Raw genomic sequence first — 25,812 nt, 5'->3', positions numbered from 1 at the left:
TTATTTGGATTACTTTTCAAATATCATTTCATAAACTTAAAAATCATTAGGATTTTTTCTTCTTTACCTATTAAAATGATACAAAATGCATTAATTAATTATTGGACCATTCAACATGCTCTAGGACCTTAAAACATTGCTACCAGACCTCCAAGGCCTCCAAGTTGATCTTGACACTTCCACTTCTGGTCCCTCCAGTCCAGTCTTCTTCCACTCTGCCATCCAACTTCAAGTTCAAACTGTGAAGTTTTGCCAGTCCCATCTCCAGTGTACCTCTGGCCACCATGAACTGAATTCATACCTCTGCTCAAATTTTTTCATTTCACTTATAATGCCCTTCTCCTACCTCCTCTCTATATCACTAACTTCTCGAATTAGGATCATCACCTTCTTTTAGACTCACACTACTTTGTTTCATGTTCCACTAACAGTAGTTGGCACTTCCATTGGTCACTGACTTGTGCTACAAGAACCCTGTCAATTATCTTTACATTCCCAATCAAATGTCTGGTATAAAGCGTCAACACGTTAGTTTAATTACTAAATGTTCACCAGTCCCTCTCATCCAAAAGCTTACACTTTCCAAATTTAAGCTGAAAGAGTAACCTACCTTCCAAGCCCACTTGAAGCCTCCAGCTGCACTGCTTCCTTCATTATTCCATTAAATCCGAAATTTCACACTAGGTGATATAGCGGTAGGTACCAGCTAAATAGCTGATTAAAATAGAATTGTGGCAATTAGTAGGTTTAAAACTTTGCAGCATACCTACTTTAACTACCTCTAAGTGCTTTATGCAGTTCCCCCCCTTCCCTCACCCCTCCCTGTTTTTCCTTGACTACTTGCTTTACATCTCAGTAAAAGAACCTCAGGGAATTTAAAATTAACTAGCTTTTCTCTGGACTTGTGATTTCTATTGACCAAGTTTGCCAACAAGAAATGTGACTATCCCTAATACCATCATTTAATTTGCAAGCATCTCTTCAGTCTACGTACCTCTACTCCATCGCTGGTTTCCCTTTGCTTCGATTTTATTATGCGAGGAGGTCTATATAATAAATTCAGGATTCCTGTTTATGCACTTTTCAGCAAAAAGCTAGGGATCAAATAGGGTTTGAATCCTTCTATTCCTAGGTAAAAATCTGTGGTGGATGGGGATTAAGACACCCCTTTAAAAGTGATGTTAACGTAAACTACTTTGGGAAAGCAGAATACCTTAATGAGCAAAGTAGAAGAATTACTGATTGCTTTAACTGTGGTTTTTAATAGTACTCTAGAATAAAATATCTTTGGGAAGCATCTTAAAATACGGTCCATTGGTCATCAAATCAGGTCAGTAATAACATATAACAATATCCTCTACCACCCAAATACTGGTATCTTACACAGGTTATTTTGTGCATTAAGTTCCATATTTAAATTTTAAGACAAGCTTTAGGGACAAAAAAGCTTTGTTTTTTAAATAAAGTATTACATTTTAAAGTTCGTAATGTGAGCACTACTGATCAGTGTTGCAAACGTTTGAGTCTTTTCAACCACTATTTTCTAGAGGTTAAAAGATGACTTTTTCCAAGTATTTTTATCTTGAGAAAGCTACCAGTGACTGTAAGTACTAAATTGAAGGTTTCTGTTGTTCACTAAATGTTCATATGGACTTAACAGGCAGCTATCTTTTCTACTCTTTTCTAGGAATAACTTCTACTAAGTTCTATAAGTTGTAAAACACCTATTATGTGGCCTACCCTTAGGGGATTCAAATTTGCATATACTGGTTTCTTAAAGGGTTAAGTGTTCATAAAAACAATGTCTTACGTGAAATGAAACGTGTTCTGCTATCTAAATTCTAAGTTTGCTTTAAAAACATCTTTCTAGTTTTTTCTCAAATGAACAGAAATGGCTTTGAGTTTTTACCTTTTACTCTAAGTTGTCTGCTCTTCAGAAGTCTTTAGAGATTGCTTTTATTTGACAGAGTAGAACTGTATTTCACTGAGGAAACCCTGGTAGTTACATTTTCAGTCAGTACAGCACCCAAGTCCTCTCACTTCACCAAAATACATTATTCTAAAGTATGTAGTGGGAAAAACTAATTTCTTCTAAGCTTCTTATTGTGTCTTTAAATAATTTCAGGGCAACAAGAAAGTACATGCTCTGGACTAGTATAATCAAAGTCCTTGTCTTAAATTTCACTTCCTGATTTTTTTGTACTTTCATGTAAATTTACATCACTTCATTATCTAAAAAGATCATTTTCCAAGTTATTATAAGCTAACAAAAAGTATTTGTGCATTTAATACAGATGCAGAAAGATTTTGGGAACCCAAGGACATAGGTATCCTAGACATCTTTGTATTAGAATATTGTAAGGAAGTATTTCAACTCTACAAGTAGGGAGGATATTGAAACAATGTCTTACATATCATTAAATAGAAGGAATTTGAACCATTAGAATAAGGATTTAACCTTAAAGGGACTTGGCTCTATTTGCATGTACTGCCTTTAACCTATGCAAGAGGACCACCAATTGCTAACATACCACCAAATACCTCATTTCAGGTATGCAAAGGAGATACTAGAGAACCTTTCTTTCCTGTTACAGACAAATCTATGCACCTAGTTACTAATTTCTCCCTTTCCCCTGCCTTTTTAAAATAAGAGGAGTTCTAATTAAGGTGATCCTGGAAGCCCAGTATAACACGTGTTAAATGTACAAGCAGCAATTAATTTGGAATACCTATTGGAATCACTGGAACACATTTACTTGGACCCTTTTACTCTTCCACACAGCACATTCACATGGACAGACTAAGGAAAAGGAGATGAAATTTAAATCAGCACATTATTTTTTATTTTTTCAAAAAAAAAAAAAAAGTAAGTTGGAACCTTTTGTTGTTCTTGACTGTGACTCTCCCATCTCCCTTAACTACAGACAACTGAAAGGATACCTTATTAACAACTACTGTAAAAAGTTATCCTGTCATTCAAGTAAGCTTCAACTGTTCTTCTGAGGTATTAACTTTATCTCACTTTCTCTGTATCTCTTTTTTCTTTCTCATGAAAGCCACGCAAGTTAAATGTCCACAGTGGCCATCTCAAAGTTCTTGATTGCTTTTGCTTTTTTAAAAGAAAACAATTTTGGCTGATACTAATTTGTGGCAGTGCTTCTCAAGTGCGTGGCAAGTATAAATTATCTTACTAGGCAAAACTAATTTTACTTCCTGTAAGATCACGGAATGGAGTATTAGAGGATTGGCAGAAAAGAACATGCCACAACAGTTCACTGTTTACAGGTTTTAAACACTATGCTAGCTTTCCAGGCCTGTAGTCCCTTCATAACATCCAGTTGTGCAGACACCCAAGCTGGGCATGCTCAGGAATAACTGCTGTGCCATTGGTGTAGCGCTGTGATTGTAACTGAAATATTTGAACAAATTAACTGAACCTTTCCATAAGACATTTCTCCATTTGCCTGGACTGGTATTCCCACATCACTTTCAACTATAATAGTTTCTCATACCCACAGATCCAGTTTTGTTTAAAAGCAAAACCCCTGTTCCTTGTCAAGATGCAAGTATATGTTGATTCCTGGCATGAAAAGGAGAAAAAAATTGTAATACTCCTAGGTGATAATTACAAATGATTACACATTAAACACACGATTAAGTTCTTGTCCCTGTAACTCACCTAACCAAACGGATCATAGATGTCCTGGCCTATCAGTTATCTGCAACATTTACTCCCCTAATATTGGATCTACAATCAACAAGTGAAAGCACCAACTGTCTACATAATGCCAAAAAGTTGTACTTATTCAGCTTCCCAGGTGGACAGCACATTCCCAACCTAACTGCACAATTTACAGGTGTTACATTTTTTTGAGTAATTCTGGTTAACATTATGAGTAATATTCCCACCTATTTCCAGTCTACCATTCCTCATGGACTAATTCCTTGGGCAAACTAATTGAACATATCCTATCACCCTGTATCTTTAGTCAATCAGCTAAGATGTGAAAGTATACATGCCTACTTAAGTATCTTTGTTAGCCATTTCCCTCCTACCTAAAGCTCTTATTTTCTGAGATCCAGCTATCTGCATGGTTGAAATTTATTAAATGTGACTACCAAATAAAATAGCATACCTAATCAGCAAAATATATAAAAATTGTATGTTAAGGTAGGTTATTTCCTGTTCAAATTCACAAGTTTATAATTTAAGATTAACATTAAGATACTTGGGGATGCTGGCTTTTGATTTTTTTCCTACCTCAACACTCGGGGACACATACATACTACATCAATCAGTACTGTAGGTCATTTCCAAATTCTTAAGGATTTACTTTTTAAACATCAAGGTTAGTAAGGATTAATAAAACAAATGTCACTTCAACAGGAGTTAGGTGGACAATGTATTTTTACTATGTCTTGTAAACATGTACCTGTAGTACTAAGTTAAGAACTGGGGATTAGAGCAGCCTAAATAAAACTCAAGCACTGAACTGGCTAGATCTATTACCTGCATGTTTTAGCACAGAAGTTGTGGAATGACAGGGCCAAAAAAAGTCACATCTGAACATTACCCAAGATAAAGGCTCTCCATATCACAAGGATATTGTAGTTTTACCTATTTTTTAGTTAAGGCAATTAATGATTTGAAGAAACTGTGGCTTAACCTAATAAATCCAAATCGCTGTTTAGAGATGAGGCAGTTGGTAAGCTTCTAACTCAAAGCACTAATTTAAGTCCCTTAAAACTCATGCATAAGCAAGAGTTCCAATACATAAACTAAGCATTGCAACTTATTGCCAGGCCATTGACATTAACATACACCCTTACTTTCATTAACTATTACTAAAATGTTAAAACCTAAACCCATTTTTATAAAGTCCAGAGTCCCAGAAATATGAACAATGACCAAGTTTAGATTCAAACCATTTCAATGTGTAAGAAGGAAATTATGGAAACTAATGATTTTAAGATGTGTTTTATGTCTAATACCAGAAACTACGACTTGGACTGAAGATACAAGTTTATGCTTTCCTTAGTAAGTTTATTCTGGTTTAGGCTTTTAAAGCACATCAGAAATACCCTTACAGATCTTTACATGTGAAAGATGTCTATACCACTGCCTTATAAGCTATCAAAATGTTTCCTCATTTGTGCAATGGGACTGGTTATAAAAACAATCCTAGGATAAAAGCCAATTTATATTAAGTAAAAGTTCATAGAAAAATGTCAATTTCCACAACTGAGGCGAATACAAAACAGTCTGTCCAGGAACGTAAACTCCACAGGTGAAAAAGAAATACTACCGAGTTACCTTTCCTTGAAAATAGTATTTTTTCAAGGAAAACTGTCTTTAAGAAGCTTTAAAATCTTGTTAGTGTTCAAGACATCTAGTTCCATATTTATTTTCAGACAGGATCCTAGGCAAATGACAGCTTATCGTTTCCTAGATTTAATATGGTTCTTTTTGTCACTTCAATGTCAAATTGATTTGACTCATACTTCATTTTTAAGGTTCCATTTTGCTGTCTGGATATCAGGGCCAGAAGCTGGTCTCAGCCTCCTAGGTCTGAGCCAGAGCCAGCCACCAAAGGCTAGATAGGAGTAACAAGGCGTAACCTACCAGCAACAAAGAAAATTTTTTACAGTTCCAGTTATTTTATGAATTCTATCTTAAAGCACTTTCTGTTCTTTCCTGATTAACGTCTTAGTAATCAATCTAATCCAATTCTTGCCTCAGGATGATAGGTATGAAGTAACTATATGCAGAAGTTTCTAGTGAAAGCACCCCTTAAACCAACAGCAATCTCACAGGTGAGTTTTCTCAGGGTATAATTGGGACATCTGTTCAGATAATTTTTGTTTATTCAGTGTTTTGCTTGCCACTGAGGGGAGGTAGGGAAGGGGTGAACAATAAACCAAGTTTCTCATTTACAGATCTCGTTCTGCCAAACTTGGCATCAACTTTTTTTCTCTTATTTACTGTATGGTGCACTCCCTCTTCTTAATTTCTTAAATACTCTCTAGGATTATGTCACTTCATACAAATGCAGGTGTTACTATTAATTCTGACCTTGAAACTGCTTCTTAGAACTTAACATTTTCCTGGGCAACATTTTTATCTATCCCATCTCTCTTCCCAAAATCTTCTGTGCTACACAGGCATGACAGCCTACCAAATGTCACTTGGCCATCACTCTCCCACTGCGATGATTAGAATATGAATTCTTTAATAAGCAATTTTAAGCTAGAAGGTATATCCAAGATTTTTCAATAGCACCTAAACATTTAGGACACAAACACTGATTAGCAACAAACCTTACTCCCCACCCCCATAAGTCTATACAACCCCAGTAATACTGATGTATACTGAAAAGCAGACTCATGCAAATGGTTGCTAGCAGTAAGTTAATTGCTAAAAAGACAAAAGCCCCTGAGGCACTATCTTGTACTACTAAGTATTCCTATAGTAATTGTAGGGTTATAGGCCAAAAAATTCTCAACTGAACCTACACCATCATCTGAAACTCAACTCCAGCTCATCTTTTAGCAAGAAAATTCCTAGGAGTATAAATAGTTAAAAATCTGATTTTAAATGGCTAAAACAAAAATCTAAGCAGTCAGAAATATAAACAAACCTATACTTACCAGAAGCAACCTAAAACACCAATGAAACACTAAACTGATGTCAAGTTTTAGTTCTACAGTTTGACTCCTGATTCCTCACCTCACATGAGTGAGGGTCCTTTAGAAGATTAAGTGTTCTGTGCAAACCCAATAAAATTAAAATTAGGGGATCTAATGTTATCACATAACTACAGTTAAGTTAGCAGTGTTGTGTAGTAGTGACTGGCTTGCATGATGGCTTCTAAAAGCATCTGTTCCCAGAGTTTCATGTATTATATAGATGTATATATAATTATCAGTTGAGGACAGCCATTAGCATTTTGTAAAGATGATAAACTGAGTGTTAACTTCTCCCAGCCAGTACCTTTTCCCCTCGTTAAATGTTAAAATTCATCTGGGCGGGGAGGGGAAGGGAAGCATTCAACTTTACTTCATAATTTAAAAAGTCAATTGTCAGTATACATTTAAGTTTTTAAAACCTAAATGTTCCAAGTACAGAGAATAAGCTGTCCAGAAAGCACACACTTAAATTTTCTCCTCTTGGGAGTTTCATAAAGGGATTTTGAACCTTGATGGCGAGAATCCCAAAACGAGAGTAAAATGAATTCTTTTTATTGCAAACAAACGTCTAAATTAATTTCTCCACCCACTTTCTTTAGAAAGAAAAAGAAATCAGCAGGCTAAGGAGATACCCATTCAAGAACTGACATGATTAAAAATTAAGATATAAATGGGTGACTCACAATTTCATTAGCTTACAAAGATGGTGGAGTTAACTACTACAAGCACACTAGTTATACAGTATTTTGTGGGAGAAGGGCATACAGACATAGCTAACTTCATATAGATCCCATTAGACAACTGGATTTACAACAAGTTTTTTTAATAAGAAATGGGCAAAGCCAACTTTCTTTTCAGAATCAAAATGCAGAACAAATGGAAAAATTATGGTATTTAACCTTCACAAGTTTGAGCCTCCACAAATAATGCAACCAAGTTTTACATTTTTAACAGCCCTTCTACATACACTCCATCTTCTCTATCTTAGTTCCAAATTTTATCTTCATTCCCAAATATGCCAATTGCATTTATTTAAAAAGAAAGAGCCTTCCCAGTTACTGTCAAAAACTACTATTTAGCTTACCCCTCCACTACTCAGCAAGCTACAGAGAGGATGGAGTGTAATACGAGCAGTACAGAGTCTTATGCAATTCATGAGGACCACTTAGTCCTTACATGAATCTGGTTGCTAACATTTCTATTATATTGTGACAATAACTCCCGACTGTTATCTCTGAGAAATGGGGGGAGTAAATTCTTAATAAAAGACACCAGGTACAAAGCAACATTTTACTTTTGTTGTGATAAAAAAAAAAAGTCACATTTTACAGATAAAATGTAGAACCCTGAAATACTGACACATTCTCTTATCGTGCACAATGCTGAGGTTCTCTTACGATTCACTTTAAAACTGCAATTAAAAATGTACAAAAAAGAAAAGAAAAAAAAAATCAACCCACAAAGCTTCTAAAAAAGGAACCCGCAGGCACTTCCTCTTGTGGAATGTTTAAAAAGTTAGCCTACTAAAGAAAACAGTCGACTTCTTGTGAAGGTTTTGGAGAAATATGTATCAGTTCGTTTTATTTGGGTATTCAATAATATCCTTGGTGATAATGCTGACTCCATGGCTTCTGACCCCAGAATTGCTGTAAGAGAAAATTTTTTTTTTAAAGAAAAAACATCAATAAGCCACTCAAACTGCTTTTAGGAAATGACAATCTAATTCAGAGTAACTGCTGGAGACAAATTTATACCTGTCATACCTCTGATTTATCAAGCCAGACTTAGTTGGTATTAATATCCCATTATCAATACACATTACAAAAGGAAACACATTATGACTTGGTTAGTTTATACAATTAAAGCTAGCAGTAAAAAGAACCATATGTATTAAATACTACTATTTTATTTAAAATATTAAGTTACAGCAAACTCCAACCTATTTTGCCTTCAAAAGATATTATGGCTACAACTGCAACACAATTCACACCTTGCCCTGTAACGCTTATGAACACTTCAATCCCTGAACAAGATCTTTTTTCAAGATTGACTCTTATGAATTCAAAATACAATTAAATGTACAAAAAAGCACATAAGGAATTACTTACACCCTGCTGCCACTGGTTGTAGCCCTGAGATTGATTTTTGTAGCCACGATTGTTTCCTCGTCCTCTGAAGTTCTACAAAAAAAGAAAAAAAACCTTTAAGAAGAGCACAAGTCGTTAGGTTTGTATATGGGGCAGGGGGAGAAGAGACACAGCCACAGAAATAGATAAGATTGCCAGTCGGCCATTAAACCTCTGAGCACTCTCTGCTGCGTTTGCTCTCAGGTGATTAACTTATTCGCTATGAGACATCACCTGACCTGTTGCTAGTTAACGCACCTGAAAAATCGATATAAATGAAATTGACTCATTTTACCATCACTATGCATACATGCTGTGTTCCTAACTCTCTCTGAGGCTGCCCAACATATGCCTTTAACTTTCCAGACTAAATTATATAGAGAACCAGTGTCTACAGGGATCTTAAATCATTACCTGGTTATAGTTCCCTCTGTTAGGCATTCCACCTCTGTTGTAATTCCCTCTGTTTGAATAACCGCCTCGGCTGGGAAAAACAGGGCCACGAGGATATGGATAGCCAATTCCACCACTTCCGCCACCGCCACCACCTCTCTGTGGCATATTGCCCCTCCTATTATATCCACCACGATTCCCAGGAGCTAAAACAAGAGATGTTTCATTTAATAGTGTGTTGTTACCTTCTTTACACATGACTTAGGGTTCTTCTGGACCATTCCTTTATTTTATGAAAAAATGTTTAATTTAACCGTTCAACATAACCTAGGTGTTTACCATCAAATTGCATGAAGTATTTTACTATGGTTACTAAGACAGCTAGGACATGAGGATCAGAAACTTCCTATGTTAAATTCAGCAGAAAAACATACAGACCCAAACTAGAAGATTACAGATTACTACTTGTTTCAACATTGAACCAAATAAATAATACTCAAAATTAACTTGCCTCCTCCTCTGAAATTTCCACCACGCATATTGAATCCACCGCGCCCTCTATGGCCACCACCTCTGTTAAACTGGTTCTTGCCACTCTTGTTTTTATTGCTCTTCTTTGAGCCTGTGTTCTGTTTCTTTTCCGGTGGAAGAGCTTTTTTGCTTTCTTCCTTATATTGCTCCAAAAGTTTTTGGGCTTCCTCCTTCTGAAGTTCAACATACGTTATTTCATCAAAGCACTCAGCTACTTCTGGCAGAGTAAAGTTTCCTACAAAACATTAAATCATATTAACCTACAAACCCACTACATACACATTCACAATCCTAGAGCCTACAACTCTCAAGCAGCTTAATTCCTGCAAAGCATACACTATCTATTCATGTTTTAATTACATTTTCTTAAACAAGTGAAGTACGCTTACTTACAGAGTTAACTCCTGAAACAGTATTACTGACACAAAATGTAAGTTCACAGATATAAATCACATAAAGATATTTAACATTAACAGTAGAAATAAATTTCATGCCTTTCATTTTGAGGACTGCATGTTCCGGTAGGTCTTTTCCCTCTACTTCTGCTTTCTTCTGTGTTCTTTGCTTATAGTCTTCATCTTTTGGGCAAACTACAACAGCTTTTCGTTGGAAGCCTGCAAACAGGCACATTTTTCTCCTCTGGGCAGCAGCAGACACATTTGTCTTTAAAAAAAAAAAAAGTTAAGTTTATAACCCCAAACATTAATTCTGTAATCATCAGTTACTTTTTTCAATCTCAAAGCTGTAGCTTACCTGATCCAAAATGAAATTTCTCTTCTTACGGGCAGCAATCTCAATAAACTTTCCAAGACACTGCGGAGCTCTCTGCAACAGCGTGTTTAGTTTCCCAGTATCTGCCATTTGCTTCTTAAAACCTGCCACCTATTTTTAAAAGTTAAAGTTTCAAAATTTAAATACTGCCTTTTCTCACTGCTACAGAAAAGGATATTTTATCCTGTAACAACACCCAGTGCCTTCAATTCATTTTTAGCTACTGGATAATCCGAGTCCAAAAACCTTCCATAGAAATGAGAAGGAAGCCTAGCCACTGGAAGGCAGTTTACCTTATAGGTAAAGAGCCTGCTTAAATAACCAATTTAACTGCCCAAACTCCTATCTCTAAGATACTAACAAAATGGATAAAGACAGACAAAACGGTTACCCCGAATACCTTCTAGTCTTAAAAAAGCTGAAATCATGCCCAATTTACTTACCATCATTTTATCCATTATGGTGTTTGTTCCAAGAATGTTGTATTTACCAGGATTTTCTGCTGCATGTTTAGTAACCCAGGTAGTTTTTCCAGCTCCTGGCAAGCCAATCATCATAACCACCTACAATGGAAAGAATTCTTTAAATATTTTTTTTAAATGCACAGAAGCCCAGTTTACATATCTGAACTTTCACAGCCTTTTAACGGGAACACCATGTATAGCAGTTAGTAAATTAAACAGAGCAACCATCCAACTCTTCTAAACGTCATTTTTGCCAAGCAAAAGCAACCTTCAAAATTTTTTAAAGTGACTTACTTCACAATCTTTCTTCTCTTCAGGCCCCTTTGGTCCTCTAACTCGATCCTCCAAGGGGACATTCTGGATAAAAGTATAGTCTTCAGGTATTGGAAAATATGGCTTTTCCTTCTGACCAAAATTAAACTCAACCGCACAGTTGTGGCACAGAACATGCGGGAAGAGTGGTCGTCCAGCAAGAACTTCCTTACTGATTTTGAAGGCAATGCCAAGATCTTGTCCATTCTTTGCATAGGAGAGTTCTACTTCATCACTTTCAAAGTTCTGTTAATTGGAGAAAAAAATTAATGGGTTTTAATCTGCTTATGACACTTCTTTTTTAAAAAAACTTCAAAACTCAAGTTAGGAGTGAAGCTTTATCCTGTAGAAAACATATTTAGGTTTTACGTTAAAGAGCTTTAACATTTGGTTATATACAACTAGAACACCTATATCCACAAGAAATTAATATTGCCCTAAAAGACTAGATTTTCGGATCAACTTCACATTAAGTAGTTTTCAGTCAAAATGAATTAGTACTGAAAACTAACAATGATATAATGTTAAAATACTCTTATCTACTAACTTGCTATTTATATGTATAAATTTAGCTACGACTTACAACAAAACATGTAATCACATCATTTTCATCAAACTTCTCTCCATAATCTTCAGTCTCACAGCTGCATGTTTTTATTCCTTTTAGAGAATACCCGTAAGAAAATTCTTCTTCACCTAAGAAAATAATTAACTTTCATGAAATCAGTTTTTCAAAACAGTCCAATGACCCACGTACGTTAACATTCCAGATGTAGGGTTCAAAAGTATACTGACTTTGTACTAGATATAAAGTTAATGAGAGGTAGGTGGTTATATAACTAGGTGACAAATTGCATACCATAGATAATATTCTATTTCAACCATCAGTCATAAACCAAGTAACCACAAAGAAAGAAAAGGTAAAATTTAGCCAGTGTCCATGTTATTATTATTCATCTCTAAAAACAGGCAAGAAGTTTAGAACGCCTTCTAGTCTAACTACTGAAATCAAACCCTGAACACTCATGAGTACATAGATACTCAAATGGAGACTTTACCAAGCAACATTCCACTTGTGGTTAGTGACCAGCCAATCCGAACTTCGTGTATGTCAATATCTTTTGTATATAAATGCCTTACTGGGATCTTCTCTGTAACCTGGAAGTCAAATCATAAATGATTAAACTGTAAACGAAGGAACATAAACCACTGAACCAACGCTGGTTTATTTCATTCGGGCAATGGGCTAATTTTTCTCCAGCTACAAAGTACAGAAAGACACCAACTCTACTCTTTCCCCTAACATTCACAAGAACTTTAACAACTGATGTAAGGGCTTTTAACTTGAAATGGAAAATGGTGAAGTACTTGGTTAATTCACGTTTAAAAGAAAACGTTGAAATTACATATTCTCAATACCCAAAACCAACTAAAGTCTCCTTTAACATGTTTTTTCTCTGGAACAAAAACAGGAGCCTAACCAAATTTATTTTCAAACCCATGGTGGGCCTTTCAAGTGCCTGATAAAAAATGAACACCCTAAATAAAAATTAGGCCGGCTCTATATGGCAACTTCTGATATAACAAACATCCTAAACTGTTACAAATCATAGATTCCAAGTCCCACAAAAACTTGAAAAATTACAAGTTCCAGGGACATCTAAGTGTCAGGGAAAAACTCACAAAGGTTCTTAAGGAAAAAAAGACATCACAAAATTGCATTTACCTTCATCTCAAAACAGACTTTGCCTTTTGACACACCATAGGATGCCCTTCCTCCAGCCCAAAGAAAAGCAAAACTCTCCATAGTAAGGGAAGAAGCACTGAGGCGATCTCTTGATATTTTAAAATGTAGATCACAATTATCTGCAATTATATCAAATACCATATTATTTCTTTTGATATCCAATATAAATGTATCTGCTATGTAGACAAAACTTTATTAAATTTCCTCATATTTCTTAATATGTCGCATACATTTTTACAGATCATGCTGTTGTTCGAATTTTCAGTTCAAGCCCCGCTCCCACCAAGTCAATTTTTGCCAAATTATGAACTAGAGCATACACTACCTGTGCAACTACAAATATCGAGGTTTAGTATGTGTATTTTAAGTATATAAAATAATCAAGACAATGTGACATTAATACATACCTGCTCTGCTCTTTACCTTGATTTAGAGGCAAGCAGTAGAGGATAGCAGGAAATCAAAGTGAAGCATGCCAGACCAGGTAGAATTTACCAGTGCCACAATAAAACTGAAGGGAGGCCATGATCACGTATTTTAAAATATGAGTATGAGCTGTTGATCCTGCACTTTACAGGGGCTCTAGATCTTAAATTGTTTGCTAAAACTCGTTAAGGCAGTTTCAATCTGCAAAATACAAACCTGGTCATCTAGTGCTGTTACTACAGCATTTTAGGTCCCCTTTCCCCAGACTTGCCTGTTAATCAATAACAATGGGGGATTACACACTTTGGAATAATCCAAATCCAAAACGTCTTTAACCTAGCTACGTTTGGGTCACTGGCTCATTAGCATGCACCTTCTGAGTTCTCAGTCAAGGGAGCACTGAAGTTAGAAAGTTACTGGTGAAATGAAATTAAATCTACGGTTTGGAATTCTCCTTAAATTAGCTTTGCTCTTTTATTCCCGATCATCACTAACAGAATTTTCAATTCAACCAATTGTGTTTGAACCCAATAATGCACTTAAATTGATATCCCTAGGTGAGGAGCTAAAAGCCTTTTATATTTTTATAATAGCATTACCTTGCCGAATCACTGCTTCAGTATCTCGCCAATATTTAAGCAACTGAATTTAACGTAAAACATTCAACTACTCTTCCATGGGCAAGTCTTGAGAAAAAAAAAAAACCCTCCACTATCTCAACTATGTGGTAAAGCATAGGCAATAAGAAATCAAGACTTATATTTACACTGCCTTACACATCTAAATAAAAACCATATGTATTCCAAAACATGAGACTCTAAGCTTCAACTCCTTAGATCTACAGGACAAGTTGACACCTTACCTCTAAGTAATTATTTCTACCCTTTGTTCTATCACAGAAAGAATTGTACTTTCTGATCACAACACCAAACAAATGATTTTTTTTGTATTAGAAAAATTAGGAATCTGACAGCCAAGGCCCATTTAGAGGTTTGCAATACTTCCTCATACTCAATTGCAACCCAACTGGGTAAAGTAGCAGTATTTACAGCGCTGCCATTGATACCATTCGCTGCTGAAGAAAGCTAGTGGCCCAGTGATAGCCCACTGCTGCTGCCCCAGGTCTTTGGAAGAAATCAACTTAGCTTAAAGCAGCAGCTACTGAACTGGAATTGAGAACAAAAGAGCAGTTATTGAAAAAGTATTATTACAATCTTTTAGAATAGGGAATATAATGGCGTGGAAAGCCAAATAATGGAAAGCCATTAATATTTAACTAGCCCAAAGAGCTCACTTAACATAATTCCACAAAAAAATGACATTACTTTATCGTAGAAGCCTAAATGGACAAGTTATAAGTAGTCTTACAAGTTTCCATTAGCTAGACAGTCAAATATTGGCATTAATTTCACATTCCTACAAATGAGAACTTTAAAGCCATACCAAAAAACATCAAATTGTTAGAGCCTGTAAAATTATCAATACAACTACTGTACTAAATATTAAGTAACCAGAATCTGAATATAAACCGTCATCTTCCTACTTTTAAAACAACTGTTTACACGTGTTAAGTTTCCTAATATTTTGTAACCAAAAACCACATTTGACAATTGGGGGAGGAACGGGGGAGAAACAGCTTCACTTACAAGTATCAAGACAAACAACTGTGTCGTCGAAGTGCTCATCTTCTTCTTCAACAGGTGGCTGAGGAGATTTGGCTCTGAAAGACAGAATTTTCTCCTGATACAGCTTTCCCCACCAAAGCATAAAGAACAGGTGACAAGTAACACTACGTTAGCATCCTCTACCTGCTATACTTGTTCTCTTCAATGTACTCAAAATAGCCACGGCCATGATCTTCTCGAGGTCTTTTAACACCTCTCTTTTTATCTCCGCCTTTCTGTTCTGTTTTGCCGTCTCCTACAATACACGACACCCCTTTATAAGAGACCACGCCGCAACACAACAAACAAAAAAACCTCTTATGTTTTGACGCCCCCCAAAAGCTCGACTTTCCCTGTTCATTTTTTTTAAGTGTTTTCAATCGACGATTCAAATGAGAATTCAAAGAAAAACCCACTTGGAACTGGACTAGAATTAGTGACGCAGTCTAAGGACATTGCTAATTTCGCCAGCCTACTCGAATATTCGAAAAAGCTAATGAAAAATTAGCGCGGCCCAGGCCCAAAGCCCACGTGTATCCCAGAGAGAGTTCAGGAAGGGGGGAGGGGCCGAAGCGCCCCGCCCGCACTCCCCTCCCCCACCCGGGCCCGCGCTCCCCGCGGCCGCATTGTACTGCTCGCCGCAGGACCCGCCCGGCTCCGCCCGCCGGAAGTGACGTCACGCCGAGCCCGGCGCGCCTTGCACAATACCGCGGCCCGGAGCCGCCACAGCGCGCCGCCGGGGCCACGGGCCTCCCCTCCCCCCGAGACATGTGCCCGCACTGCGCGCACGCACCACGGCGGCGCCACCGCGGCTCCTCCCCCTCCAGCGGCAGCTGCAGTCCCCCCCCCCCGGCTCTCCAGCCACATAATGGAGGCGCTGCCGCCGCCGTCACACACCGAGCGGAGGCCTCACGTCTAATCCGGGATTCCCCCCCACCCCCTCGCAGCGGCCCCCGCCCCCCCGGGGCTCCCTCTCGCGGCGGGGCTCCCTCCTCCCCCAGCGGGGCTCCGGCAGGCCTGGGCACGGTCCCCACCCCGCGCGGGCCTCCCGCCGCGCGCAACCAACCACGCAGCACTCACCCGCCGCCGGAGCCCCGGGGCGACCGCCGCCTCCGCCGCCTTCCGCCTTCTTCTTACCTCCCGCCTGCTGCTGGCCCTGCCTCGCCCCGGGCGGCGCCACCGTCACCGCGAACAGCGACGTGGGGCCGCTGCTCTTCCCCGCGGCCTCCTTGGCGGCCCCGCGCTGCTGCTGGGGCTGTTGCTGCGGCGCCGCCGGCGGTTGAGGCTGCTGCTCCCCGTGCCCGTTCTCGTCGCCCGCGGCTTCCTCCTCGTCTCCGAGCTCATCCTCCCCTTCCTGGAAGCCCTGATCGTCGCCGTTCTCGTCCTCCGAGGCGGCCTCCTCCTCCTCCATCGGGCCCGAGTCGGCCGCCCCCGCGGCGCCGTTCTCCTCCCCGAGCTCCATCTGGTCGCCATCCAGAGCGGCTATCCCTTCCTCCTCCTCCTCCTCTTCCTCCTCGTCGTCATCGCCGCCTGCCGCGGCCTCCTGCTCGAGGCCTGCTCCCGAGCGCCCGGCGGAATCCCCGCCCAGGTCTAGGCTGCCGTTCCCGGGCTCCATGGCGGGGCGGCCCCCGGCCTCCTCGTCGTCCAGCGCAGCCTGGAGACGCTCCATGAGCTCGGCCTTGAGGCCCTTGTCGGACAGGCGCCGCTTCTTGAGCTCCTCCTTCAGCTCCGACACCTTCAGCTTTTTCACATTAACAGGCGAGGAACTCATGGTGAGGCCCCGATTCACCGCTAGGCGCTGGCTCAAACTCGGCTCCGCTCACTCGGCCACTGGCGGCGGCTGAGGCTGCTCCTCGGCCCGGGCGGCGGCGGCGGCTGCGGCTGCGGCTTGAGGTGGGCTCCTGCTGCAGAGCGGATCCGCCTGGTGTCGAACGGCGCCAATTCCTTTCACCGAGTTCGTGAGGGAGACGCGGAGACTCGCCTGGCGCGGGCGAGCACGCAACGTCCTCTCGCAGGGGCGGCGCCGCGCACGTAATATAGCCGCCCCGCCCCTGCGCCGGCTGAGCGCCCGCGCTCGCCCCGCCCCGCCCACGCCTGTTCCCCCAGCTCCCACCCGAGCCGCGGGCCGGGAGCGCGGCGCCGCGCACTGCGCATCCAACTGGGGCCGAGCTAATGGAGGAGGAGGAAACTGCCCTCAGTTAAACCGACCCACTGCAACATTTATTGGCCTTTCCAGATCTTTGGTGGCAGTACTCGTTTGCTATTTGCCTTCCAGGCGGGAGGCTGCTTCTACCCAAATGCTTTCGGTCCTCAACTTGGCATTTTCAACTCGAATCCGCTACCTTTTCTTCCATTTTAGATTTGTCTTATCTATTTCTCCAGCTATTTGTTTAGAACGCCCTAAAATTTTATTTCAGTTTTGATTTGTACAACGCAGGTTGGCAATTACTCTACGCAGGGGATTTTCTTCCGTTTAATATTTGGTTTAATTTTCTTAAGTCCTGCCTTGCGAATTGAATTTTAAACTCGGGAAGGGCCTTCCTTTTGTCTCTCCCATGACCCCTGATGCAGGGTTTGGGAGATAAAAATGCTTGCTTTTGGAACATGTACTCCACTCCATACTGCAAAGCATATACTTTACAGGCCTTGTCATGGCACTCCTAGCCAAAGAAGTCTTGTAAGCCTCAGAATTGCAATTCTGTGTTTTCTTTACCTACCAGAAAGACGGATCACCTTTAAGATTTATTCTGTCCAATTTAGGACCTGGTCATCCAGTTACGAAGTCCCCCTAGTTAACAATGAGGATGAGACCCAGCTAGGTCACACACTTTGATTCTATTACTTTTCCTATAGGAATACTTCTGGCCAAATTATGCTGAAACCCTCATAAAAACTCATGAAAAATAAAGGGCTGTGATTTTGTAAAAAGAAAACTATCACTCTCAAAAGAAGTGTTATTTTGATGTGTCTTAGAAGTTTAATTTTTCTCTTTACTAAGAGGTGTGTTATGTTCTTCAAGTTTTAGGTAGGAGTGCCAGAATTTAAATATGTGATAGAAGTGAACGTCTTAAACCCCAGAGAATCTGCACAGTGGCTTGCCAATGTTCCAGTCTAGTCTATCTCTGACCAAGGAGGTCAGCTATACTCACTGTTTGGTGCTTTAGCTGTCACAATAATGCTGCCCCAATTTTAATTCGAACTTTGGAAAAATAAGCATGTGAACTTTCTCCCATAGGCTAGTATGATTTAACTGATTAATAAATTTTATTTTTAAAGTTCTTTTCAACAGCTTTTAAGAACCGTGTATTTTACCATGCAGTCATATATAAAGATGAAAGTTTAACATTTGTGAAATGATTTGAGTTGAAATTAATGAATTATGTATAGTACTAGTAATTCTCAGTTCAAGTTAATGAAGGTGGAAGGGATAGCACCCAAAATAGGAACTTACAAATGGTGCCAAAAACTCATTTTAGCCCTTGGTTGTAATGTCCTTGGAGCTTATAAACAAGTGACAAACTGGAATTTGAGCTTTTCAAATTCTTTGCCCTTGTTCAAAATAGGAAGAGAACTACAGGGGGCTTAAATGTTCACAAACTGGATAATTAGTCCCGTAATGAATCAGAGTTAAATATAGTTATTATGATGGTCATTTAAGTTTATGTGTCCTTAGATATGATTTACAATTTTAAGTATTAGTGATATGAAAACAATTTCTATTTAACTGGAAAAAGCCTATGAAAAATGTATATCTAAATACCGATTTATAACAATTGTTCTTAAATCAGTTGTAATAATAAACATGAAATATAACTTTAGATGGGCATGAGAAAATTCCATGGCTTTGCCTCCAAGACCTTTGTAACCTGGAGATCATCTTCAGTCTGCTCATTTTATGGCCCAGGAAGCTGAGGTCCTTCCCCCACCCCAGGGTTCTTTCATTACACTGGGCCTTCTTAGACAACATGTAACTGAGAAACAGTTTTTGTAAATGCTCAAACAGCCATCATCTTAACTGTTTGTCCTTTTTACAAACAGGTGAAATCTACCATTCCACATTTTATTTTACCACTTGAAAGTACAAATAGTGACTTCATTTTAATAATTGTTTTTTCTTCTTATACTTTTAATGCTGTTATGATAGTCCTGTTCTACGGAGACCAGTAAAAGTACAGATCACTCTCTCTAAATTGCTGAGGGACCTATAAGGAACTTGAAATCCCCCCTTTTTGAAATCCTGGAGACTACCAAGAATACAGAGTGGAAAAAGGGGGGAAATTAATTCTCAATAGCAAAAAATGATTAGTGAATTACCCATGGTAATAGACCTATGACAGGGCATTAGAGAGTTAGGGTGCTCAGAATATATAACTAACATTTTGAGGTTGAAGCAAAGGCACATACCTAAATCTGTAGTTTGTCACATAATTCACTCAGCAAATATTTTTTAGCACTAGGAATTTTAGCACTAAGACAAGCACTAGGAATACAGCAGTGAACTATGTGATTATGCCTTCATTCTCTTAGAGTTAGCCAATAAATAAAATAGAGACGGTAACAAGTACTGCAGGGAAATGTAAAACAGGAGAGAGGGGCAGGGTGTACTGCAATCAGGGGAGATTTTCAGTTATAAATGGGGTGGTCAGGGAAGCCTAAGAATTAAGGTAACATTTGAGGTGGAGGGAACAAAAAGTAGGCCTGAGGGGAAAGATAGGCAGGGAGATCAGGCAGGTTAGGGAGAGGAGGGGAGATACAGATTGCCGGCAGCCTTGCCAGTGTTTTTTTAAGGACTTTGGCTTTTGCCTCCAGTGAGAAGGAAGAAACTGAAGGGTTGTTAGCAGTGAAGTGCCATGAACTGACAAGAATGCTAAATTCAATGGACTCAAGATGGTATGCCATTGATTCATTATTTTTTGGTATACACAATCAATCCCAATTTAATAAAAGAAGCATGAAACACGCTGAGATACATTTTCCCATCTTCTTACGAAAATATGAGGAGTCACAAGTACCTCCAAATTATGAAGTATTAAAAGTACACTTTCATATAGACTAACAGGAAAGCACAATCAGAAAGGAGGATGTTTCAAATTCTGGTTAAAAGTACAAGGTTAAAAATCAGACAGACCTGGGTTGCAGTCCCAGCTAGACCACATAGTGGCTATGTGATCTTGCACAATCTATTTATCTCTCTATTCCTGAGAGTACTCATGTCTAAAATGATACCTGCCTCATGAGGTTGTTGGGAAAATTCAGTGAGATAATGTAAACTCTGAGTACAGGGCTGGAAGCACAGTAAGAGCTCAGTATATATTAGTCTTCATTAGCTATGTCAAGCAATTTAATGAACTTAAGAAAATCTAGAGTTGGATTGTTAAATCTTATTTAGGAAATTATAACTATATATATTTTGTAAATTGTCAATGAATTGTTCATGGTGAGATGTCAGTCTGGGAAAAAGTGAAATGAAGTCTGGATAGGAGAGTGCAGGCTTCACTGCTAGGCCTGGCACTGTCACTGTAACCAGCTGTCTGACCTTTGGCAAATTGCACCATCTCCTCTGGATGTTCGTTTTCTCCTCTATAAATGAAGCAGAGCAGACTAGAAGATTTGTAGAGCCTCTCCAGGGAGAACCTTCTATGAATTTCCTCTTTGCTGACTCCAGACTGTCAATGGAGGAGCACTGTTGAACTCTGAAATATTGGCTATTCATATTCAGGTTTTTACTTGTTACATTCAAAACTTGCATTAGAGTCTCAAATCATTTTATAATTAAGTAGTAGACATGAAATTTGAACTAGTGTATTACAGTTTTTGAATTGTAAATGGTACAGAATACTCCCATTTACTTTAGATTTGGATACCACAACAGGCTAAAAGGTTTAAAGTAAATGGTTTCTCCAAAAGCAAACCAGAGTCCCAATGCCATGGCTTGCTGTGCTTCCCATTACTGCCGCAGTGTCCACACCAGCCCTGCCACCACCACCTGCTCATCTGAAAAATGCTGCCGACGTGGAGTCGGCCTGCCCAGCATCTGCCCACACACGGTTTAGTTACTGGAGCCAACCTGCTATGACAGCTGTCCCCCACCATGCCACATTCCTCGGCCCTGTGTGCCCTCCTGCTTCGTGCTCAACTCGTCCCAGCCTACCCTGGGCCTGGAGACCCTCAACCTCACAACCTTCACTCAGCCCTGCTGTGAGCCCTGCATCCCAAGCTGCCACTGACCGATGACTGCCTCGCTCAGTGCCTGGAGATAACACTGAAGCTATCTATTCAGCATTCACTTGCCTCAGTAGTTTATCAGATATTGAGGCAGACCAGACGGCCTAGATATGCACAACCTACCTTTCATCTTAATGGAAAGAAAATCAAGAAATTTTAATGATTATTTGGCTAAGCATTTGGTTCATTTGGGCAGATGAATGTCATCTATTATCAAAAGTATTGATATCTATAAGACCTCAGACTATTTGTTTGTTTGTCTGTTTTTTCTGGCTGCACAGCTTGTGGGATTTTAGTTTCCCGACAAAGGATAGAACCCAGGCCCTCAGCAGTGAGAGCGTAAAGTCATAACCACTGGACCTCCAGGGAATTCCCCACACTGTATTTTGTTTGTCATGTTGCTTCCTATATCCCATTTCTTATATTGAGTATTTTCATAGAGGAAAAATAATTTCTTGATGGGTTTTCCAATAAACTTTATTTCTGTGGCAATAAATAAAGTAAATGGTTACTGTTTGAATCATCTCGTCTTTGATGTTATGAATCTCTGTCTTCACATAAATTATATAGCTTCTGTAGAATAAGATGTGCCCATTAGAAAGCTGCAGGAAAACTAGAATAATGTAGTTAATAGTAAGATATCAGGGCTTTTCTGATAATTAAAATATTTACCAGGTTAAGACTAATTAACACTTACCAAAACTTATATCAAGGCAGGTTGAGCAATGAGGAGTTTATAGAAAGTGCACACTATCACACATTACTGGTGACTGGCCAGTATCACAGTACCTAATAAGAAAAGGTGAAGAAAATATTTAGACCATCCTGAGCCAAACAGCCAAGAATGAGATGAAAGACTAAAGGGATTATTACCTCATAAACTCTCACCTTCTACTTGCGACATAATTATCTGTCTCGAAGTTAGTCTAAGTTCCTTGAGGGCAAGGAGAGGAACTTGACTTTTCCAGCACCTGCGCAGTGTCTTCCATCAACATTCACCAAGAGGGAATTCCCTGGTGGTCTGGTAGTTAGGACTCCACGCTCTCACTGCCAAGGGCCCGGGTTCAATCCCTGGTCAGGGAACTAAAATTCCACAAGCCTGCAAGCTGTGCAGTGCAGCCAACAAACAAACAAACAAACAATCCCAAAACATTCACCGAGAGCCTGGCACTGCACTGGGGAACAAGATGGGGGCTCTGAAATGAAAATATCCTCTAAAAATGTGTGAACTATACTGCAACCCTGACTTGAACTAAAGGACTCTTGATTATAAGAGAGAGTTATCAAAAAATCAAGCAGAGACTGTAATAATAAATTTTATTCAGCAGAGTCTTCTTGGCATAACACCAGCAAAATAACTAAATAAATAACGAGTACATTTCTTTGCAAGCTCGGCTTTCCACTTGGCTATTATTATTGTGGACACCATTAGTGAACACCACCAAGTTTCGTCAGTGATCCTAAACTAAACTCTTAGAACTACTGAACAGATTTTTTATGGCCCATAGATTTAATTACATGTCCAGGTCCTCCCCTCTACATTTATAGTGTACTGTACAATTGCTTCCATCTAGTGAAGCAGGATTGTGTTAAAAATGGATTTCATACTCATGTTTAGAGGAGCCAGGCCCAAGCCTGTGTAGTCTATTTCTCTGTTTTAATGCTCCATCTTTCCTTATCCATTTCTTTGTTAGATAGTAACAACACAAAGGCAGGGACTTCATATTCTCCATAACTCCAGCGATATTGCCAAGCACCAGATGCTCAACAAATATTTTTTTACTTTATTTAGAAGGTGGTATTAGACTATTAAGAAAGCCTTCCAACTCCAGACATAAGTACCATGCAAAAGTATCATCCAGAATCTATCAGTTGACTATGATCTGGAAAAGCACATAGAGATGACACATAGGAGATTATTTACCAGCGTTAACCAATACAGTTGCCACAGGTAGCTATTTTAATTAAAATTAATTAAAATTAAATAAAATTAAAAATTCAATCCCTCAGTCACATAACCACATTCCAAATGTTTCAGAGCCATTGGTCTCATACTGGACAATGCAGAATAGAATGTTTCCATCATCACAGAAAGTTCTTTGGGACACTGCTGTTATAGACTGCTTTGAAAGTACAACTTACACCAAGGGAACAGCCCTAGTCTATATGTGGCTCAACAGCCAGACTATATGGAAAGCTGGAATTAGAGTAAAAGTGTGTGTGTGTGTGTGTGTGTGTGTGTGTATCATACATTTATAGATATATATACACATAGTCAACTCCCAATTCATCCTTTTATCTACTTAACAAATATTTACTGAACACTTACTACGTACCAAGTAGTGTACTATGTTCAGGGAAAACAAATATGAATGACACAGTCCCAGACCTCCAGGAGCTTACAGTTTGGACATAAATACAAGCTATAACCAGGAGGCTATGGGACACTGGTACAGCTACATGGGGATCCAGCCATGTTGACCATTCGCTGAGTCACTGTCTATAGGGTTCCCATGTTATAGGTCTGTACACATGCTTGCCCACCCACAAACATTCACAAATGCGAAAACAAAACAAAACCTCACATACACCTTCAAGAAGTCAGTTGTATGACATTTGCAAGTAAGCAGTAATTAGCTAAGATTATCTTATATCATATTCATTATTCTATATACAGAGCTGCCTATCATTTGCAGACCTCTGCCAGATGATAATTAAATAAGTCTTTCATTAAAAGCTGTCAAGAAGGGACTTCCCTGGTGGTCCAGTGGTAAAGAATCCTCCTTACAAAGCAGGGGGCGCAGGTTCAATCCCTGGTCAGGGAACTAGGATCCCATATGCTGCAGAGCAACTAAGCCCACGCGTCACAACTACTGAGCTTGCGCACCTCAACTAGAGAGCCCGAGTGCTGCAGACTACAGAGCCCATGCACTCTGGAAGCCATGCACCACAACTACAGAGCCCATGGACCCTGGATCCTGGGTGCCACAACTAGAGAAGAGCCCGTGGGCCTCAACGAAGATCCCACGTGCCACAACTAAGACCTTTTGCAGCCAAAAGTAAATAAAATAAATAAATAAATTATAAATAAATCTTTTTGGAAAAAAAGCTGTCAAGAAAATAAGTCCTGGGGATGTAATACATAGCATGGTGACCATAGTTAATAATACTGTATTATATATTTGAAAGTTGCTAAGAGAGTAGATCTTAAAAGTTCTCATGACAAGAAAAAAGTTTTTTTTAACTACGCATGGTGATGGATGTTAGCTAGACCTATTGTGGTGATAATTTTGCATACAAATATCAAATATATAAACTAATATCGAATCATTATGCTGTATATCTGAAACTAAGATAATGTTATATATCAGTTATATCTCAATTTTTTAAACAGCTGTCAGGTGTTTAGGGGAAAAAATCAAACTAAAAGCACCTTCTGCACTGTCTTAATTGCCTAGATACTGTGTGTATACTCTGTGTCTATATAACCTTTCCTTCTTTTCACTGCTTTCACTTTGGTCCACCCAAGCACACTTTATTTTTTTAAATTAATTTTATTTATTTATTTATTTTTGGCTGCACTGGGTCTTTGTTGCTGTGCATGGGCTTCTCTAGTTGTGGTGAGCGGGGGCTACTCTTTGTTGCGGTGCACGGGCTTCTCATTGCAGTGACTTCTCTTGCTGCAGAGCACGGGCTATAGGCGCACAAGCTTCAGTAGTTGTGGTACATGGGCTCAGTAGTTGTGTCTCACGGACTCAGTAGTTGTAGTGCACGGGCTTAGTTGCTCTGCAGCATGTGGAATCTTCCTGGACTAGGGCTCGAACCTGTGTCCCCTGCATTGGCAGGCAGATTCTTAACTACTGTGCCACCAGGGAAGCCCCCAAGCACACTTTAGTTGGGATATCTTTTTTTTTTTTTGTGGTACGTGGGCCTCTCACTGTTGTGGCCTCTCACGTTGAGGAGCACAGGCTCCGGTCGCGCAGGCTCAGCGGCCATGGCTCACGGGCCCAGCCGCTCCGCGGCATGTGGGATCTTCCCAGACCGGGGCACGAACCCTTGTCCCCTGCATCGGCAGGCGGGCTCTCAACCACTGCGCCACCAGGGAAGCCCTAGTTGGGCTATCTTTTAAGTCTGCTGTATTTTGTCCTGATTCATTTATTTGTGATATCAACTGCCAGTTATTGAGTGCCTGCTATGTACCAGCCACTGTGCTAGGCATTTTATAAAAAATATCTCTAATCCTCATAGTAATCTCATAAAGTGGGAATTATTAGTCTCAATTTATAGATATGGAAACTGAGAAACAGAGGGATTAAGGAACTTGTCAAGTTTAGTAAGTGGTAAAGCTGAGATAACAATTCAGGGCTGCCTGACTTCCATGCCCAGACTCTTTCTTACACCAGTGATAGAGTTTCAAAGTCAGAACTGACATGTTCTAATTCCAGCAAGATTTCATAGTGTATAGT

At 39.6% G+C, this 25,812-nt stretch overlaps 2 protein-coding genes across 3 annotated transcripts; one reads left to right on the top strand and one right to left on the bottom strand.

Moving 5' to 3' along the window:
• Positions 1-7,218: 7,218 nt before the first annotated feature.
• On the bottom strand, positions 7,219-17,130 carry HNRNPU (heterogeneous nuclear ribonucleoprotein U). 2 transcript variants are annotated; one of them, XM_082616228.1, is made up of 14 exons: positions 16,202-17,130; positions 15,266-15,377; positions 15,104-15,177; positions 13,011-13,150; positions 12,343-12,442; positions 11,868-11,980; positions 11,267-11,530; positions 10,952-11,071; positions 10,491-10,619; positions 10,232-10,400; positions 9,718-9,972; positions 9,228-9,412; positions 8,796-8,867; positions 7,219-8,333 (listed from the first exon to the last, which is right to left on the bottom strand). In XM_082616228.1, exons 1-14 carry the CDS (start codon positions 16,890-16,892, stop codon positions 8,280-8,282), a joined length of 2,478 nt encoding a protein of 825 aa, XP_082472354.1. In that variant the 5' UTR covers positions 16,893-17,130; the 3' UTR covers positions 7,219-8,279. The 2 variants fall into 2 exon arrangements, with proteins under 2 accessions (XP_082472354.1, XP_082472355.1); XM_082616229.1 differs by having other exon boundaries at positions 16,259-17,129.
• Positions 17,131-20,924: 3,794 nt separating this feature from the next.
• Positions 20,925-21,348, top strand: LOC309799241 (keratin-associated protein 3-3-like; the record flags this gene model as incomplete). The annotated part of the gene is given in 2 exon segments (XM_082612219.1): positions 20,925-21,171; positions 21,175-21,348. Coding segments are annotated over 2 exon segments (333 nt in total). The 5' UTR covers positions 20,925-21,012.
• Positions 21,349-25,812: the final 4,464 nt, after the last annotated feature.

This window comes from Mesoplodon mirus (assembly GCF_964341445.2).
Source record: "Mesoplodon mirus genome assembly, chromosome: 3".
In the NCBI taxonomy this organism is placed as follows: Eukaryota; Metazoa; Chordata; class Mammalia; order Artiodactyla; family Ziphiidae; genus Mesoplodon; species Mesoplodon mirus.
The sequence above is the reverse complement of the archived record's forward strand: the minus strand, read 5'-3'. Positions and strand labels throughout refer to the sequence as shown.

What these genes read in the sequence shown, in the direction of transcription:
- HNRNPU (XM_082616228.1), bottom strand. Translation starts at nt 16,892, where the DNA reads ATGAGTTCCTCGCCTGTTAATGTGAAAAAGCTGAAGGTGTCGGAGCTG. An exon ending in AAGAGAAGAAAGATTGTGAA is followed by an intron (nt 11,072 to 11,266) that starts GTAAGTCACTTT and finishes TTTCCATTGTAG; the next exon opens with GTGGTTATGATGATTGGCTT. An exon ending in TGGAAATTTCAGAGGAGGAG is followed by an intron (nt 9,413 to 9,717) that starts GCAAGTTAATTT and finishes CTCTTGTTTTAG; the next exon opens with CTCCTGGGAATCGTGGTGGA.